Source organism: Oncorhynchus masou, chromosome 13, assembly GCF_036934945.1.
Source record: "Oncorhynchus masou masou isolate Uvic2021 chromosome 13, UVic_Omas_1.1, whole genome shotgun sequence".
Classification (NCBI taxonomy): domain Eukaryota; kingdom Metazoa; phylum Chordata; class Actinopteri; order Salmoniformes; family Salmonidae; genus Oncorhynchus; species Oncorhynchus masou.
Window position 1 is genome coordinate 3,001,447 of NC_088224.1, and position 20,007 is coordinate 3,021,453.

Sequence of the window (20,007 nt, forward strand, 5' to 3'; positions counted from 1 at the left end):
GGTCCAATCAGTAACCAACTCAGACCAGGTACTCAGAATGGGTCCAACTAACTCTCAGTAACCAACTCAGACCAGGCCCTCAGAATGGGTCCAATCAGTAACCAACTCTCACCAGGCCCTCAGAATGGGTCCAATCAGTAACCAACTCAGACCAGGCACTCAGAATGGTTCCAATCAGTAACCAACTCAGACCAGGTACTCAGAATGGGTCCAATCAGTAACCAACTCAGACCAGGCACTCAGAATGGGTCCAATCCGTAACCAACTCAGACCAGGCACTCAGAATGGGTCCAATCAGTAACCAACTCAGACCAGGCACTCAGAATGGGTCCAATCAGTAACCAACTCAGACCAGGCACTCAGAATGGGTCCAATCAGTAACCAACTCAGACCAGGTACTCAGAATGGGTCCAATCAGTAACCAACTCACACCAGGCACTCAGAATGGGTCCAATCAGTAACCAACTCAGACCAGGTACTCAGAATGGGTCCAATCAGTAACCAACTCAGACCAGGTACTCAGAATGGGTCCAATCAGTAACCAACCCAGACCAGGCACTCAGAATGGGTCCAATCAGTAACCAACTCAGACCAGGTACTCAGAATGGGTCCAATCAGTAACCAACTCAGACCAGGTACTCAGAATGGGTCCAATCAGTAACCAACTCAGACCAGGCACTCAGAATGGGTCCAATCAGTAACCAACTCAGACCAGGCACTCAGAATGGGTTCAATCAGTAACCAACTCAGACCAGGTACTCAGAATGGGTCCAATCAGTAACCAACTCAGACCAGGCTGTCAGAATGGGTCCAACTAACTCTCAGTAACCAACTCAGACCAGGTACTCAGAATGGGTTCAATCAGTAACCAACTCAGACCAGGCACTCAGAATGGGTCCAATCAGTAACCAACTCAGACCAGGCACTCAGAATGGGTCCAACTAACTCTCAGTAACCAACTCAGACCAGGTACTCAGAATGGGTTCAATCAGTAACCAACTCAGACCAGGCACTCAGAATGGGTCCAATCAGTAACCAACTCAGACCAGGCACTCAGAATGGGTCCAACTAACTCTCAGTAACCAACTCAGACCAGGTACTCAGAATGGGTTCAATCAGTAACCAACTCAGACCAGGCACTCAGAATGGGTCCAATCAGTAACCAACTCAGACCAGGTACTCAGAATGGGTCCAATCAGTAACCAACTCAGACCAGGCACTCAGAATGGGTCCAATCAGTAACCAACTCAGACCAGGCACTCAGAATGGGTCCAATCAGTAACCAACTCAGACCAGGTACTCAGAATGGGTCCAACTAACTCTCAGTAACCAACTCAGACCAGGTACTCAGAATGGGTCCAATCAGTAACCAACTCAGACCAGGCACTCAGAATGGGTCCAATCAGTAACCAACTCAGACCAGGCACTCAGAATGGGTCCAATCAGTAACCAACTCAGACCAGGCACTCAGAATGGGTCCAATCAGTAACCAACTCAGACCAGGTACTCAGAATGGGTCCAACTAACTCTCAGTAACCAACTCAGACCAGGTACTCAGAATGGGTCCAACTAACTCTCAGTAACCAACTCAGACCAGGCACTCAGAATGGGTCCAACTAACTCTCAGTAACCAACCCAGACCAGGCACTAACTCTCCCGTACCAGAACAATGTATTTTAGAGTGATTTCGGTTCCAGCATTATGAAGTGTTTTCATGATGCCACAAAATGATGTCGCAGGCATATTTGCGCCCCGATCAACATAACAATGGGAATATTTTACATCACGTTATATATCTGAATGTATTGAATAAAAACAATATTTAACAGCCTAAAAAAGTGATCAGATCTCTGTAAATATACTTACTGACCACAACAACAATCCAACGTAGACCAGTGGCTGTGTGTATCAAGTGGATCGCAGGGTCGTGATCCCTATTCATACTATGAGATGTTTTATGCACAACTAGTAACCAACTCAGACCAGCCACTAAGAATGGGTTCAACTCACTCTCAGTAACCCTTGGCCCCCTTTGGTACAGACAGAAGATGGATTGATAGATGTGGATTGACGGTTAGATTGACAACCAAGTCAAATGTCCTGCTCATAGGTTTTTAAATATTTGGAATAAGTAGAGTTCGTTGTAATTTCTATAGTGTTATTATTACGTTTCTGTTTCAGATCCCAGTCACACCACCTGCAGAGATCCTGGAACCCCCTGTTTGGAAACCAGAACAACACCCAAGGCTACCAGGTTACTATACTGGGGGGATGTGGGACAGGTTACTATACTGGGGGGGTGTGGGACAGGTTACTATACTGGGGGGGGTGTGGGACAGGTTACTATACTGGGGGGATGTGGGACAGGTTACTATACTGGGGGGGTGTGGGACAGGTTACAATACTGTGGGGATGTGGGACAGCATGCTACCAGGTTACAATACTGTGGGGATGTGGGGCAGGTTACTATACTGTGGGGATGTGGGACAGGTTACAATACTGTGGGGATGTGGGACAGCATGCTACCAGGTTACAATACTGTGGGGATGTGGGACAGCATGCTACCAGGTTACAATACTGTGGGGATGTGGGACAGGTTACAATACTGTGGGGATGTGGGACAGCATGCTACCAGGTTACTATACTGGGGGGGTGTGGGACAGGTTACTATACTGTGGGGATGTGGGACAGGTTACTATACTGGGGGGGTGTGGGACAGGTTACTATACTGGGGGGATGTGGGGCAGCATGCTACCAGGTTACAATACTGTGGGGGTGTGGGGCAGGTTACTATACTGGGGGTGTGGGACAGGTTACTATACTGGGGGGTGTGGGACAGGTTACTATACTGGGGGTGTGGGACAGGTTACAATACTGTGGGGGTGTGGGACAGGTTACAATACTGTGGGGGTGTGGGACAGGTTACAATACTGGGGGTGTGGGACAGGTTACAATACCGGGGGTGTGGGACAGGTTACTATACTGGGGGTGTGGGACAGGTTACTATACTGGGGGTGTGGGACAGGTTACTATACTGGGGGTGTGGGACAGGTTACAATACTGGGGGGTGTGGGACAGGTTACTATACTGGGGGGTGTGGGAAAGGTTACTATACTGGGGGGTGTGTGGGACAGGTTACTATACTGGGGGTGTGTGGGACAGGTTACTATACTGGGGGTGTGGGACAGGTTACTATACTGGGGGGTGTGGGACAGGTTACAATACTGGGGGGTGTGGGACAGGTTACAATACTGTGGGGGTGTGGGACAGGTTACAATACTGTGGGGGTGTGGGACAGGTTACAATACTGGGGGGTGTGGGACAGGTTACAATACTGGGGGGGTGGGACAGGTTACTATACTGGGGGTGTGGGACAGGTTACAATACTGGGGGGTGTGGGACAGGTTACTATACTGGGGGGTGTGGGACAGGTTACTATACTGGGGGGTGTGGGACAGGTTACAATACTGGGGGTGTGGGACAGCATGCTACCAGGTTACTATACTGGGGGGTGTGGGACAGGTTACTATACTGGGGGGGTGTGGGACAGGTTACTATACTGGGGGGATGTGGGACAGGTTACTATACTGGGGGGGTGTGGGACAGGTTACAATACTGTGGGGATGTGGGGACAGGTTACTATACTGTGGGGGATGTGGGACAGCATGCTACCAGGTTACTATACTGGGGGGATGTGGGACAGGTTACAATACTGTGGGGGTTTGGGACAGGTTACTATACTATGGGGGTGTGGGACAGGTTACTATACTATGGGGATGTGGGACAGGTTACAATACTGTGGGGGTGTGGGGCAGGTTACAATACTGTGGGGGTGTGGGGCAGGTTACAATACTGTGGGGATGTGGGACAGGTTACTATACTGTGGGGGTGTGGGGACAGGTTACAATACTGTGGGGGTGTGGGGCAGGTTACAATACTGTGGTGATGTGGGACAGCATGCTACCAGGTTACAATACTGTGGGGGTGTGGGACAGGTTACAATACTGTGGGGGTGTGGGGCAGCATGCTACCAGGTTACAATACTATGGGGATGTGGGACAGGTTACTAAACTGTGGGGATGTGGGACAGGTTACTAAACTGTGGGGGTGTGGGACAGGCTACTATACTGTGGGGATGTGGGACAGGTTACTAAACTATGGGGATGTGGGACAGGTTACAATACTGTGGGGATTTGGGACAGCATGCTACCAGGTTACAATACTGTGGGGATGTGGGACAGGTTACTAAACTGTGGGAATGTGGGACAGGTTACAATACTGTGGGGATGTGGGACAGCATGCTACCAGGTTACAATACTGTGGGGATGTGGGACAGGTTACTAAACTGTGGGGATGTGGGACAGGTTACAATACTGTGGGGATGTGGGACAGGTTACTATACTGTGGGGATGTGGGACAGGTTACTATACTGTGGGGATGTGGGACAGCATGCTACCAGGTTACAATACTGTGGGGATGTGGGACAGGCTACTATACTGTGGGGATGTGGGACAGGTTACTAAACTGTGGGGATGTGGGACAGGTTACAATACTGTGGGGATGTGGGACAGGTTACTATACTGTGGGGATGTGGGACAGGTTACTATACTGTGGGGATGTGGGACAGCATGCTACCAGGTTACAATACTGTGTGGATGTGGGGACAGCATGCTACCAGGTTACAATACTGTGGGGATGTGGGACAGGTTACTATACTGTGGGGATGTGGGACAGGTTACTATACTGTGGGGATGTGGGACAGCATGCTACCAGGTTACTATACTGTGGGGATGTGGGACAGGTTACTATACTGTGGGGATGTGGGACAGCATGCTACCAGGTTACTATACTGTGGTGATGTGGGACAGGTTACAATACTGTGGGGATGTGGGACAGGTTAATATACTGTGGGGATGTGGGACAGGATACTATACTGTGGGGATGTGGGACAGGTTACTAAACTGTGGGGATGTGGGACAGGTTACAATACTGTGGGGATGTGGGACAGCATGCTACCAGGTTACAATACTGTGGGGATGTGGGACAGGTTACTAAACTGTGGGGATGTGGGACAGGTTACAATACTGTGGGGATGTGGGACAGCATGATACCAGGTTACAATACTGTGGGGATGTGGGACAGGCTACTATACTGTGGGGATGTGGGACAGGTTACTAAACTGTGGGGATGTGGGACAGGTTACAATACTGTGGGGATGTGGGACAGGCTACTATACTGTGGGGATGTGGGACAGGTTACTATACTGTGGGGATGTGGGACAGCATGCTACCAGGTTACTATACTGTGGGGATGTGGGACAGGTTACTATACTGTGGGGATGTGGGACAGGTTACTATACTGTGGGGATGTGGGACAGCATGCTACCAGGTTACTATACTGTGGGGATGTGGGACAGGTTACTATACTGTGGGGATGTGGGACAGCATGCTACCAGGTTACTATACTGTGGTGATGTGGGACAGGTTACAATACTGTGGGGATGTGGGACAGGTTGCTATACTGTGGGGATGTGGGACAGGTTGCTATACTGTGGGGATGTGGGACAGCATGCTACCAGGTTACAATACTCTGGGGATGTGGGACAGCATGCTACCAGGTTACAATACTGTGGGGATGTGGGACAGGTTACTATACTGTGGGGATGTGGGACAGCATGCTACCAGGTTACAATACTGTGGGGATGTGGGACAGGTTAATATACTGTGGGGATGTGAGACAGCATGCTACCAGGTTACAATACTCTGGGGATGTGGGACAGCATGCTACCAGGTTACAATACTGGGGGGATGTGGGACAGGTTACAATACTGTGGGGATGTGGGACAGCATGCTACCAGGTTACTATACTGTGGGGATGTGGGACAGCAGGCTACCAGGTTACAATACTGGGTGGATGTGGGACAGGTTACAATACTGTGGGGATGTGAGACAGCATGCTACCAGGTTACAATACTTTGGGGATATGGGACAGGTTACAATACTGTGGGGATGTGGGACAGCATGCTACCAGGTTACAATACTGTGGGGATATGGGACAGGTTACAATACTGTGGGGATGTGGGTCAGCATGCTACCAGGATACATTACTGTGGGGATGTGGGACATATTACTATACTGTGGGGATGTGGGACAGCATGCTACCAGGTTACTATACTGTGGGGATGTGGGACAGCATGCTACCAGGTTACAATACTGTGTGGATATGGGACAGCATGCTACCAGGTTACTATACTGTGGGGATGTGGGACAGCATGCTACCAGGTTACAATACTGTGGGGCTATGGGACAGCATGTTACCAGGTTACAATACTGTGGGGATGTGGGACAGCATGCTACCAGGTTACAATACTGTGGGGATATGGGACAGCATGCTACCAGGATACAATACTGTGGGGATTTGGGACATGTTACTATACTGTGGGGATGTGGGACAGGTTACAATACTGTGGGGATGTGGGACATGTTACTATACTGTGGGGATGTGGGACAGGTTACAATACTGTGGGGATGTGGGACAGCATGCTACCAGGTTACAATACTGTGGGGATGTGGGACAGCATGCTACCAGGTTACAATACTGTGGGGATGTGGGACAGGTTACTATACTGTGGGGATGTGGGACAGGTTACTATACTGTGGGGATGTGGGACAGCATGCTACCAGGTTACAATACTGTGGGGGTGTGGGACAGCATGCTACCAGGTTACAATACTGTGGGGATGTGGGACAGCATGCTACCAGGTTACAATACTGTGGGGATGTGGGACAGCATGCTACCAGGTTACAATACTGTGGGGATGTGGGACATGTTACTATACTGTGGGGATGTGGGACAGGTTACAATACTGTGGGGATGTGGGACAGCATGCTACCAGGTTACAATACTGTGGGGATGTGGGACAGCATGCTACCAGGTTACAATACTGTGGGGATGTGGGACAGCATGCTACCAGGTTACAATACTGTGGGGATGTGGGACAGCATGCTACCAGGTTACAATACTGTGGGGATGTGGGACAGGTTACTATACTATGGGGATGTGGGACAGGTTACTATACTGTGGGGATGTGGGACAGGTTACTATACTGTGGGGATGAGAGACAGGTTACAATACTGTGGGGATGTGGGACAGGTTGCTATACTGTGGGGATGTGGGACAGGTCACAATACTGTGGGGATGTGGGACAGGTTGCTATACTGTGGGGATGTGGGACAGCATGCTACCAGGTTACAATACTGTGGGGATGTGGGACAGCATGCTACCAGGTTACTATACTGTGGGGATGTGGGACAGGTTACTATACTGTGGGGATGTGGGACAGCATGCTACCAGGTTACTATACTGTGGGGATGTGGGACAGGTTACAATACTGTGGGGATATGGGACAGCATGCTACCAGGTTACTATACTGTGGGGATGTGGGACAGCATGCTACCAGGTTACAATACTGTGGGGATGTGGGACAGGTTACAATACTGTGGGGATATGGGACAGGTTACAATACTGTGGGGATGTGGGACAGCATGCTACCAGGTTACAATACTGTGGGGATGTGGGACAGCATGCTACCAGGTTACTATACTGTGGGGGTGTGGGACATGTTACTATACTGTGGGGATGTGGGACAGGTTACTATACTGTGGGGATGTGGGACAGGTCACAATACTGTGGGGATGTGGGACAGGTTACAATACTGTGGTGGTGTGGGGCAGGTTACAATACTGTGGGGGTGTGGGGAATGTTACAATACTGTTTGGATGTGGGACAGGTTACTATACTGTGGGGATGTGGGACAGCATGCTACCAGGTTACAATATTGTGGTGATGTGGGTCAGCATGCTACCAGGTTACTATACTGTAGGGATGTGGGACAGGTTACTATACTGTGGGGATGAGAGACAGGTTACAATACTGTGGGGATGTGGGACAGGTTGCTATACTGTGGGGATGTGGGACAGGTCACAATACTGTGGGGATGTGGGACAGGTTGCTATACTGTGGGGATGTGGGACAGCATGCTACCAGGTTACAATACTGTGGGGATGTGGGACAGCATGCTACCAGGTTACTATACTGTGGGGATGTGGGACAGGTTACTATACTGTGGGGATGTGGGACAGCATGCTACCAGGTTACTATACTGTGGGGATGTGGGACAGGTTACAATACTGTGGGGATATGGGACAGCATGCTACCAGGTTACTATACTGTGGGGATGTGGGACAGCATGCTACCAGGTTACAATACTGTGGGGATGTGGGACAGGTTACAATACTGTGGGGATGTGGGACAGCATGCTACCAGGTTACTATACTGTGGGGATGTGGGACATGTTACTATACTGTGGGGATGTGGGACAGGTTACTATACTGTGGGGATGTGGGACAGGTCACAATACTGTGGGGATGTGGGACAGGTTACAATACTGTGGTGGTGTGGGGCAGGTTACAATACTGTGGGGGTGTGGGGAATGTTACAATACTGTTTGGATGTGGGACAGGTTACTATACTGTGGGGATGTGGGACAGCATGCTACCAGGTTACAATATTGTGGTGATGTGGGTCAGCATGCTACCAGGTTACTATACTGTAGGGATGTGGGACAGCATGCTACCAGGTTACTATACTGTGGGGATGTGGGACAGCATGCTACCAGGTTACTATACTGTAGGGATGTGGGACAGGTTACTATACTGTGGGGGTGTGTGGGGACAGGTTACTATACTGTGGGGGTGTGTGGGGACAGGTTACTATACTGTGGGAGTGTGTGGGGACAGGTTACTATACTGTGGGGGTGTGTGGGGACAGGTTACAATACTGTGGGGGTGTGTGGGGACAGGTTACTATACTGTGGGGGTGTGTGGGGACAGGTTACTATACTGTGGGGGTGTGGGACAGGTTACTATACTGTGGGGGTGTGGGACAGGTTACTATACTGTGGGGGTGTGTGGGGACAGGTTACTATACTGTGGGGGTGTGGGACAGGTTACTATACTGTGGGGGTGTGGGACAGGTTACTATACTGTGGGTGTGTGGGGACAGGTTACTATACTGTGGGGGTGTGTGGGGACAGGTTACTATACTGTGGGGGTGTGTGGGGACAGGTTACAATACTGTGGGGGTGTGTGGGGACAGGTTACTATACTGTGGGGGTGTGGGACAGGTTACTATACTGTAGGGGTGTGTGGGGACAGGTTACAATACTGTGGGGGTGTGTGGGGACAGGTTACTATACTGTGGGGGTGTGGGACAGGTTACTATACTGTAGGGGTGTGTGGGGACAGGCTAATATACTGTGGGGGTGTGGGACAGGTTACTATACTGTAGGGGTGTGTGGGGACAGGTTACAATACTGTGGGGGTGTGTGGGGACAGGTTACTATACTGTAGGGGTGTGTGGGGACAGGTTACAATACTGTGGGGGTGTGTGGGGACAGGTTACTATACTGTGGGGGGTGTGGGGACAGGTTACTATACTGTGGGGGTGTGGGACAGGTTACTATACTGTGTGTGTGTGTGGGGACAGGTTACTATACTGTGGGGGTGTGGGGACAGGTTAATATACTGTGGGAGTGTGTGGGGACAGGTTAATATACTGTAGAGATGTGGGACAGGTTACTATACTTTCGGGATGTGGGACAGGTTACTAACTGTGGGGATGTGGGACTGGTTACTATACTGTAGAGATGTGGGACAGGCTACTATACTGTGAGGATGTGGGACTGGTTACTATACTGTGGGGATGTGGGACAGCATGCTACCAGGATACTATACTGTGGGGATGTGGGACAGGTTACTATACTATGGGGGTGTGGGACAGGTTACTATACTGTGGGGATGTGGGACAGGTTACTATACTATGGGGGTGTGGGACAGGTTACTATACTGTGGGGATGTGGGAACTAGCATTTGTTCTAAGGTGTTATACATTTGGAAGTTCTTTATCTTTGTTGGTAGATTTTAAGCGTTCTGATGTACAGTTTCTGTATGTTCATGCAACTGTTTGAATCTGTCCCTGAGGTGTCTATCTGTCTCTAACCCTGAGGTGTGTGTCTGTCACTGAGGGGTGTGTCTGTCTCTAACTCTGAGGTGTGTCTGTCTCTAACCCTGAGGTGTGTGTCTGTCACTGAGGGGTGTGTCTGTCTCTAACACTGAGGTGTGTGTGTGTCTGTCTCTAACCCTGAGGTGTGTGTCTGTCTCTAACCCTGAGGTGTGTCTCTGTATCTAACCCTGAGGTGTGTGTCTGTCTCTAACCCTGAGGTGTGTGTCTGTCTCTAACCCTGAGGTGTGTGTCTGTCTCTAACCCTGAGGTGTGTCTGTCTCTAACCCTGATGTGTGTGTCTGTCTCTAACCCTGAGGTGTGTGTCTGTCACTGAGGGGTGTGTCTGTCTCTAACCCTGAGGTGTGTCTGTCTCTAACACGGAGGTGTGTGTCTGTCTCTAACACTGAGGTGTGTGTCTGTCACTGAGGTGTGTGTCTGTATCTAACCCTGAGGTGTGTCTGTCTCTAACCCTGAGGTGTGTCTGTCTCTAACCCTGAGGTGTGTCTGTCTCTAACACTGAGGTGTGTGTCTGTCACTGAGGTGTGTGTCTGTATCTAACCCTGAGGTGTGTCTGTCTCTAACCCTGAGGTGTGTCTCTGTCTCTAACACTGAGATGTGTCTCTGTCTCTAACCCTGAGGTGTGTCTCTGTCTCTAACCCTGAGGTGTCTCTGTCTCTAACCCTGAGGTGTGTGTCTGTCTCTAACCCTGAGTTGTGTCTGTATCTACCCCTGATTTGTCTGTCTCTAACCCTGAGGTGTGTCTGTCTCTAACCCTAAGGGGTGTCTCTGTCTCTAACCCTGAGGTGTGTGTCTGTCTCTAACACGGAGGTGTGTCTCTGTCTCTAACCCTGAGGTGTGTCTGTATCTAACCCTGAGGTGTGTCTGTATCTAACCCTGAGGTGTGTCTGTCTCTAACCCTGAGGTGTGTCTGTCTCTAACACGGAGGTGTGTGTCTGTCTCTAACCCTAAGGTGTGTCTGTCTCTAACCCTGAGGTGTGTTTGTCTCTAACACGGAGGTGTGTGTCTGTCTCTAACCCTGAGGTGTGTGTCTGTCTCTAACCCTGAGGTGTGTCTGTCTCTAACCCTGAGGTGTGTCTGTCTCTAACCCTGAGGTGTGTGTCTGTCACTGAGGTGTGTGTCTGTCTCTAACCCTGAGGTGTGTGTCTGTCTCTAACCCTGAGGTGTGTTTGTCTCTAACACGGAGGTGTGTGTCTGTCTCTAACCCTGAGGTGTGTGTCTGTCTCTAACCCTGAGGTGTGTCTGTCTCTAACCCTGAGGTGTGTCTGTCTCTAACCCTGAGGTGTGTGTCTGTCACTGAGGTGTGTGTCTGTCTCTAACCCTGAGGTGTGTGTCTGTCTCTAACACTGAGATGTGTGTCTGTCTCTAACCCTGAGGTGTGTCTCTGTCTCTAACCCTGAGGTGTGTGTCTGTCTCTAACCCTGAGGTGTGTGTCTGTCTCTAACACTGAGGTGTGTGTCTGTCTCTAACCCTGAGGTGTGTGTCTGTATCTAACCCTGAGGTGTCTCTGTATCTAACCCTGAGGTGTGTGTCTGTCTCTAACCCTGAGGTGTGTGTCTGTCTCTAACACTGAGGTGTGTGTCTGTCTCTAACCCTGAGGTGTGTCTCTGTCTCTAACCCTGAGGTGTGTCTGTCTCTAACACTGAGGTGTGTGTCTGTCTCTAACCCTGAGGTGTGTCTCTGTCTCTAACCCTGAGGTGTGTCTGTCTCTAACCCTGAGGTGTGTCTGTCTCTAACCCTGAGGTGTGTGTCTGTCTCTAACCCTGAGGTGTGTGTCTGTCTCTAACCCTGAGGTGTGTCTGTCTCTAACCCTGAGGTGTGTGTCTGTCTCTAACCCTGAGGTGTGTGTCTGTCTCTAACCCTGAGGTGTGTCTGTCTCTAACCCTGAGGGGTGTGTCTGTCTCTAACCCTGAGTTGTGTCTCCGCCCTACAGATCAGCAGTACAGTATTGTTCAGCTGTAGGAAGGGGTACCTGCTACAAGGCTCCACAACACGTACCTGTCTACCCAACCTGACCTGGAATGGCTTCCAACCAGAGTGTATAGGTAGGTACACACACCCAACCTGACCTGGAGTGTTTAGGTGAGTACACACACCTGTCTACCCAACCTGACCTGGAGTGTTTAGGTGAGTACACACACCTGTCTACCCAACCTGACCTGGAGTGTTTAGGTAAGTATACACACACACCTGTCTACCCAACCTGACCTGGAGTGTTTAGGTAAGTACACACACCTGTCTACCCAAACTGACCTGGAGTGTTTAGGTGATTACACACACACACCTGTCTCCCCAACCTGACCTGGAGTGTTTAGGTAAGTACACACACCTGTCTACCCGACCTGACCTGGAGTGTTTAGGTAAGTACACACACCTGTCTCCCCAACCTGACCTGGAGTGTTTAGGTAAGTACACACACCTCTCTACCCAACCTGACCTGGAGTGTTTAGGTAAGTACACACACCTGTCTCCCCAACCTGACCTGGAGTGTTTAGGTAAGTACACACACCTGTCTACCCAACCTGACCTGGAGTGTTTAGGTGAGTACACACACCTGTCTCCCCAACCTGACCTGGAGTGTTTAGGTAAGTACACACACCTGTCTCCCCAACCTGACCTGAAGTGTTTAGGTGAGTACACACACCTGTCTACCCAACCTGACCTGGAGTGTTTAGGTGAGTACACACACCTGTCTCCCCAACCTGACCTGGAGTGTTTAGGTGAGTACACACACCTGTCTACCCAACCTGACCTGGAGTGTTTAGGTGAGTACACACACCTGTCTACCCAACCTGACCTGGAGTGTTTAGGTGAGTACACACACCTGTCTACCCGACCTGACCTGGAGTGTTTAGGTAAGTACACACACCTGTCTACCCAACCTGACCTGGAGTGTTTAGGTGAGTACACACACCTGTCTACCCAACCTGACCTGGAGTGTTTAGGTGAGTACACACACACCTGTCTCCCCAACCTGACCTGGAGTGTTTAGGTAAGTAGACACACCTGACTTAACGTGCATCTTGGATGTGGAGACATGTAGTATTGTTTAATGTACATCCTGTCTCCCTCTGCTTTTTATTTCTTAACATCCTTATTTTGTGTCGAGAACATTAATGTACCTGTCTTCTAAATCCACCTTCTCCTCCCCCTCCACCTCTCCTCCCCCTTCATCTCTCCTCCCCCTCCATCTATCCTCCCATCTTCTAAATCCACCTCTCCTCCCCCTTCATCTCTCCTCCCACTCCATCTATCCTCCCCTCTTCTAAATCCATCTCTCCTCCCCCTCCACCTCTCCTCCAACCTCCTTCTATCCTCCCCTCTTCTAAATCCATCTCTCCTCCCCCTCCATCTCTCCTCCCCCTCCATCTCTCCTCCCCTCTTCTAAATCCATCTCTCCTCCCCCTCCATCTATCCTCCCCTCTTCTAAATCCATCTCTCCTCCCCCTCCATCTCTCCTCCCCCTCCATCTCTCCTCCCCTCTTCTAAATCCACCTCTCCTCCCCCTCCTTCTATCCTCCCCTCTTCTAAATCCACCTCTCCTCCCCCTCCTTCTATCCTCCCCTCTTCTAAATCCACCTCTCCTCCCCCTCCATCTCTCCTCCCCTCTTCTAAATCCACCTCTCCTCCCCCTCCTTCTATCCTCCCCTCTTCTAAATCCACCTCTCCTCCCCCTCCTTCTATCCTCCCCTCTTCTAAATCCACCCTCTCCTCCCCCTCCATCTCTCCTCCCCTCTTCTAAATCCACCTCTCCTCCCCTCCATCTCTCCTCCCCTCTTCTAAATCCACCTCTCCTCCCCCTCCATCTCTCCTCCCCTCTTCTAAATCCACCTCTCCTCCCCCTCCATCTCTCCTCCCCCTCCATCTCTCCTCCCATCTTCTAAATCCACCTCTCCTCCCCCTCCACCTCTCCTCCCCCTCCATCTCTCCTCCCCCTCAATCTCTCCTCCCCTCTTCTAAATCCACCTCTCCTCCCCCTCCATCTATTCTCCCCTCTTCTAAATCCACCTCTCCTCCCCCTCCAACTCTCCTCCCCTCCACCTCTCCTCCCCCTCCATCTCTCCCCCTCTTCTAAATCCATCTCTGTCCTCCCCCTCCATCTCTCCCCTCTTCTAAATCCATCTCTCCTCCCCCTCCACCTCTCCTCCCCCTCCATCTCTCCTCCCCTCTTCTAAATCCATCTCTCCTCCCCCTCCACCTCTCCTCCCCCTCCATCTCTCCTCCCCTCTTCTAAATCCAACTCTCCTCCCCCTCCTTCTATCCTCACCTCCATCTCTCCTCCCTTCTTCTAAATCCATCTCTCCTCCCCCTCCAACTCTCCTCCCCCTCCATCTCTCCTCCCTTCTTCTAAATCCACCTCTCCTCCCCCTCCATCTCTCCTCCCTCTTCTAAATCCACCTCTCCTCCCCCTCCATCTATCCTCCCCTCTTCTAAATCCATCTCTCCTCCCCCTCCATCTCTCCTCCCCCTCCATCTATCCTCCCCTCTTCTAAATCCACCTCTCCTCCCCTCCATCTCTCCTCCCCCTCCATCTATCCTCCCCTCTTCTAAATCCATCTCTCCTCCCCCTCCATCTCTCCTCCCCCTCCATCTATCCTCCCCTCTTCTAAATCCACCTCTCCTCCCCTCCATCTCTCCTCCCCCTCCATCTATCCTCCCCTCTTCTAAATCCATCTCTCCTCCCCCTCCACCTCTCCTCCCCTCCACCTCTCCTCCCCCTCCATCTATCCTCCCCTCTTCTAAATCCACCTCTCCTCCCCCTCCATCTATCCTCCCCTCTTCTAAATCCATCTCTCCTCCCCCTCCATCTCTCCTCCCCCTCCATCTATCCTCCCCTCTTCTAAATCCACCTCTCCTCCCCCTCCATCTCTCCTCCCCCTCCATCTATCCTCCCCTCTTCTAAATCCATCTCTCCTCCCCCTCCATCTCTCCTCCCCCTCCATCTATCCTCCCCTCTTCTAAATCCACCTCTCCTCCCCCTCCATCTATCCTCCCCTCTTCTAAATCCATCTCTCCTCCCCCTCCATCTCTCCTCCCCTCCATCTATCCTCCCCTCTTCTAAATCCACCTCTCCTCCCCCTCCATCTATCCTCCCCTCTTCTAAATCCATCTCACCTCCCCTCCATCTCTCCTCCCCCTCCATCTATCCTCCCCTCTTCTAAATCCATCTCTCCTCCCCCTCCACCTCTCCTCCCCCTCCACCTCTCCTCCCCCTCCATCTATCCTCCCTCTTCTAAATCCACCTCTCCTCCCCCTCCACCTATCCTCCCCTCTTCTAAATCCACCTCTCCTCCCCCTCCATCTCTCCTCCCACTCCATCTCTCCTCCCCTCTTCTAAATCCACCTCTCCTCCCCCTCCACCTCTCCTCCCCCTTCATCTCTCCTCCCCCTCAATCTCTCCTCCCCTCTTCTAAATCCACCTCTCCTCCCCCTCCATCTATCCTCCCCTCTTCTAAATCCACCTCTCCTCCCCTCCATCTCTCCTCCCCTCTTCTAAATCCATCTCTACTCCCCCTCCATCTATCCTCCCCTCTTCTAAATCCACCTCTCCTCCCCCTCCATCTATCCTCCCCTCTTCTAAATCCACCTCTCCTCCCCCTCCACCTCTCCTCCCCCTCCATCTCTCCTCCCCTCTTCTAAATCCATCTCTCCTCCCCCTCCATCTATCCTCCCCTCTTCTAAATCCACCTCTCCTCCCCCTCCATCTATCCTCCCCTCTTCTAAATCCACCTCTCCTCCCCCTCCATCTATCCTCCCCTCTTCTAAATCCACCTCTCCTCCCCCTCCATCTATCCTCCCCTCCATCTATCCTCCCCTCTTCTAAATCCATCTCTGTCCTCCCCTCCATCTATCCTCCCCTCTTCTAAATCCACCTCTCATCCCCCTCCACCTATCCTCCCCTCTTCTAAATCCACCTCTCCTCCCCCTCCACCTCTCCTCCCCCTTCATCTCTCCTCCCCCTCAATCTCTCCTCCCCTCTTCTAAATCCACCTCTCCTCCCCCTCCATCTATCCTCCCCTCCATCTATCCTCCCCTCTTCTAAATCCATCTCTGTCCTCCCCCTCCATCTATCCTCCCCTCTTCTAAATCCACCTCTCCTCCCCCTCCACCTCTCCTCCCCCTCCATCTATCCTCCCCTCTTCTAAATCCATCTCTGTCCTCCCCCTCCATCTATCCTCCCCTCCATCTCTCCAGCCCACCACTGTAGCCAGCCAGAGATGCCCACCCAGGTGGATGTGTCTGCCATAGAGTTGCCGTCTCTAGGTTACACCCTGATCTACACCTGTCAGCCAGGGTTTTACCTGGCCGAGGGGTCAGAACACAGAACCTGTCGAGGCGACGGGAGCTGGACCGGGAAGCAACCTGTCTGTGCTGGTGCGAGTAACACACACCTGGACAGTAGACAATCACATGGACACACAAACACACCCAAGTGCAAACACATCACACACTCCATGCCCTCCTAATAACCAGTACACACACACACACACACACACACACACACACACACACACACGTCTAATGGTGTATAATTTGGGGAATAGTAATTTGTTTACTTTTACGACAACACTGCAAAATCCTGTTGTTCAATAAGTATTCAAAAAGTAGTACAGTATTCACTGAGGTCTGAGACTCTAAATGTGAAGGGAGGAGAAAGGAGGAGAGAGGCAGGGACAGGTAGTGAAGAAGGGAGAGGTGGCAGGGACAGGTAGTGAAGAAGGGAGAGGTGTCAGGGACAGGTAGTGAAGAAGGGAGAGGTGTCAGGGACAGGTAGTGAAGAAGGGAGAGGTGTCAGGGACAGGTTGTGAAGAAGGGAGAGGTGTCAGGGACAGGTAGTGAAGAAGGGAGAGGTGTCAGGGACAGGTAGTGAAGAAGGGAGAGGTGTCAGGGACAGGTAGTGAAGAAGGGAGAGGTGTCAGGGACAGGTAGTGAAGAAGGGAGAGGTGTCAGGGACAGGTAGTGAAGAAGGGAGAGGTGTCAGGGACAGGTAGTGAAGAAGGGAGAGGTGTCAGGGACAGGTAGTGAAGAAGGGAGAGGTGTCAGTGATAGGTAGTGAAGAAGGGAGAGGTGTCAGGGACAGGTAGTGAAGAAGGGAGAGGTGTCAGGGACAGGTAGTGAAGAAGGGAGAGGTGTGTGTGTGTGTGTGTGTGTGTGTGTGTGTGTGTGTGTGTGTGTGTGTGTGTGTGTGTGTGTGTGTGTGTGTGTGTGCGTGTGTGCGTGTGTGCGTGTGTGCGTGTGTGTGTGTCGCTAACAGCGACCCTCACTCACTAGACCAGGGAATTATTTTTTCGGGGGGGGGGAGTCAATCAAACAGGAAATGCTTATGTTGACTTCCTGTTGTTGATGTTGTTTCAGCTGATATCCGTCCCAGTGGGAAGACAGTGGGGACAGTCCAGGAGCCACCCAACCCCAAACTACCAGGTAACTAAACTAGAATAAGACAGGCTGTAAGACATCTAGCAATACCAAAATACTCTTCCTGTCTGTTAAATACACTACAACTTGAAACTAGACAACGACAACAACTCAACATGCCCTGGGACAGACAAACGTCCTGTCCAGTGGGTGGACTGGTACATCAAGCTGTCTCACTACAGAAACAGGAGATAGACTAGTGTCCTGTCCAGGGGGTGTCCTGGTACATCAAGCTGTCTCACTACAGAAACAGGAGATAGACTAGTGTCCTGTCCAGGGGGTGTCCTGGTACATCAAGCTGTCTCCCTACAGAAACAGGAGATAGACTAGTGTCCTGTCCAGGGGGTGTCCTGGTACATCAAGCTGTCTCACTACAGAAACAGGAGATAGACTAGTGTCCTGTCCAGGGGTGTCCTGGTACATCAAGCTGTCTCACTACAGAAACAGGAGATAGACTAGTGTCCTGTCCAGGGGGTGTCCTGGTACATCAAGCTGTCTCACTACAGAAACAGGAGATAGACTAGTGTCCTGTCCAGGGGGTGTCCTGGTACATCAAGCTGTCTCACTACAGAAACAGGAGATAGACTAGTGTCCTGGTACATCAAGCTGTCTCACTACAGAAACAGGAGATAGACTAGTGTCCTGTCCAGTGGGTGGACTGGTACATCAAGCTGTCTCACTACAGAAACAGGAGATAGACTAGTGTCCTGTCCAGGGGGTGTCCTGTACATCAAGCTGTCTCACTACAGTAACAGGAGATAGACTAGTGTCCTGTCCAGGGGGTGTCCTGGTACATCAAGCTGTCTCACTACAGGAGATAGACTAGTGTCCTGTCCAGGGGGTGTCCTGGTACATCAAGCTGTCTCACTACAGAAACAGGAGATAGACTAGTGTCCTGTCCAGGGGGTGTCCTGGTACATCAAGCTGTCTCACTACAGAAACAGGAGATAGACTAGTGTCCTGGTACATCAAGCTGTCTCCCTACAGAAACAGGAGATAGACTAGTGTCCTGTCCAGGGGGTGTCCTGTACATCACACTGTCTCACGACAGTAACAGGAGATAGACTAGTGTCCTGTCCAGGGGGTGTCCTGGTACATCAAGCTGTCTCACTACAGTAACAGGAGATAGACTAGTGTCCTGTCCAGGGGGTGTCCTGGTACATCAAGCTGCCTCACTACAGAAACAGGAGATAGACTAGTGTCCTGTCCAGGGGGTGTCCTGTACATCAAGCTGTCTCACTACAGAAACAGGAGATAGACTAGTGTCCTGTCCAGGGGGTGTCCTGTACATCAAACTGTCTCACGACAGTAACAGGAGATAGACTAGTGTCCTGTCCAGGGGGTGTCCTGGTACATCAAGCTGTCTCACTACAGAAACAGGAGATAGACTAGTGTCCTGTCCAGGGGGTGTCCTGTACATCAAGCTGCTACAGAAACAGGAGATAGACTAGTGTCCTGTCCAGGGGGTGTCCTGGTACATCAAGCTGTCTCACTACAGAACCAGGAGATAGACTAGTGTCCTGTCCAGGGGGTGTCCTGGTACATCACGCTGTCTCACTACAGAAACAGGAGATAGACTAGTGTCCTGTCCTGTCCAGGGGGTGTCCTGTACATCACGCTGTCTTACGTTTCAGAAATATGCTCCTGCCCCTATGGGCCATTCTGGACAAGGTTACTCAATATTTCTTGAAACACAACCACATATGTTGTTTAATGTTTGTCTGAAAGCTAAGAGTTTGTACTGTACATCCACCAATGACAAAGTTACTAACAATTAAGATGCCCTCCCTCCCTCCTTCCCTCCTTCCCTCCTTCCCTCCCTCCCTCCCTGCCTCCCTCCCTGCCTCCCTCCCTCCCCCCCTCCCTCCCTCCCTCCCTCCCATCATCTCTCCCATCATCCCTCCCTCCCTCCCCCTCCCTCCCCCCCCCCCTCCCTCCCTCCCTCCCTCCCTCCCTCCATCATCTCTCCCATCATCCCTCCCTCCCTCCCTCCCTCCCTCCCTCCCTCCCTCCCTCCCTCCCTCCCTCCCTCCCTCCCTCCCTCCCTCCCATCATCTCTCACATCCTCCCTCCCTCCCTCCCTACCTCCCTCCCTCCCTCCCATCATCTCTCACATCTTCCCTCCCTCCCTCCCTCCCTCCCTCCCTCCCTCCCTCCCTCCCTCCCTCCCTCCCTCCCTCCCTCCCTCCCTCCCTCCATCATCTCTCCCATCATCCCTCCCTCCCTCCCTCCCTCCCTCCCCCTCCCTCCCTCCCTCCCTCCCATCATCTCTCACATCTTCCCTCCCTCCCTCCCTCCCTCCCTCCCTCCCTCCATCATCTCTCCCATCATCCCTCCCTCCCTCCCTCCCTCCCTCCCTCCCTCCCTCCCATCATCTCTCACATCTTCCCTCCTTCCCTATCTCCCTCCCTCCCTCCCATCATCTCTCCCATCATCCCTCCCTCCCTCCCTCCCTCTCCCCCCTCCCTCTCCCTCCCCTCCCTCCCTCCCTCCCTCCCTCCCTCCCTCCCT

At 51.7% G+C, this 20,007-nt stretch overlaps 1 protein-coding gene across 1 annotated transcript in view; it reads left to right on the plus strand.

Annotated features, from left to right (window-relative positions):
• LOC135551653 (CUB and sushi domain-containing protein 2-like) overlaps positions 1–20,007 on the plus strand; it is a 947,993-nt gene that overhangs the window by 914,184 nt on the left and 13,802 nt on the right. The window contains 5 exon segments of the mRNA XM_064982833.1: positions 2,182–2,217; positions 2,220–2,254; positions 12,014–12,125; positions 16,276–16,455; positions 17,437–17,502. Of these exon segments, the coding sequence (XP_064838905.1) occupies positions 2,182–2,217; positions 2,220–2,254; positions 12,014–12,125; positions 16,276–16,455; positions 17,437–17,502 (429 nt within the window).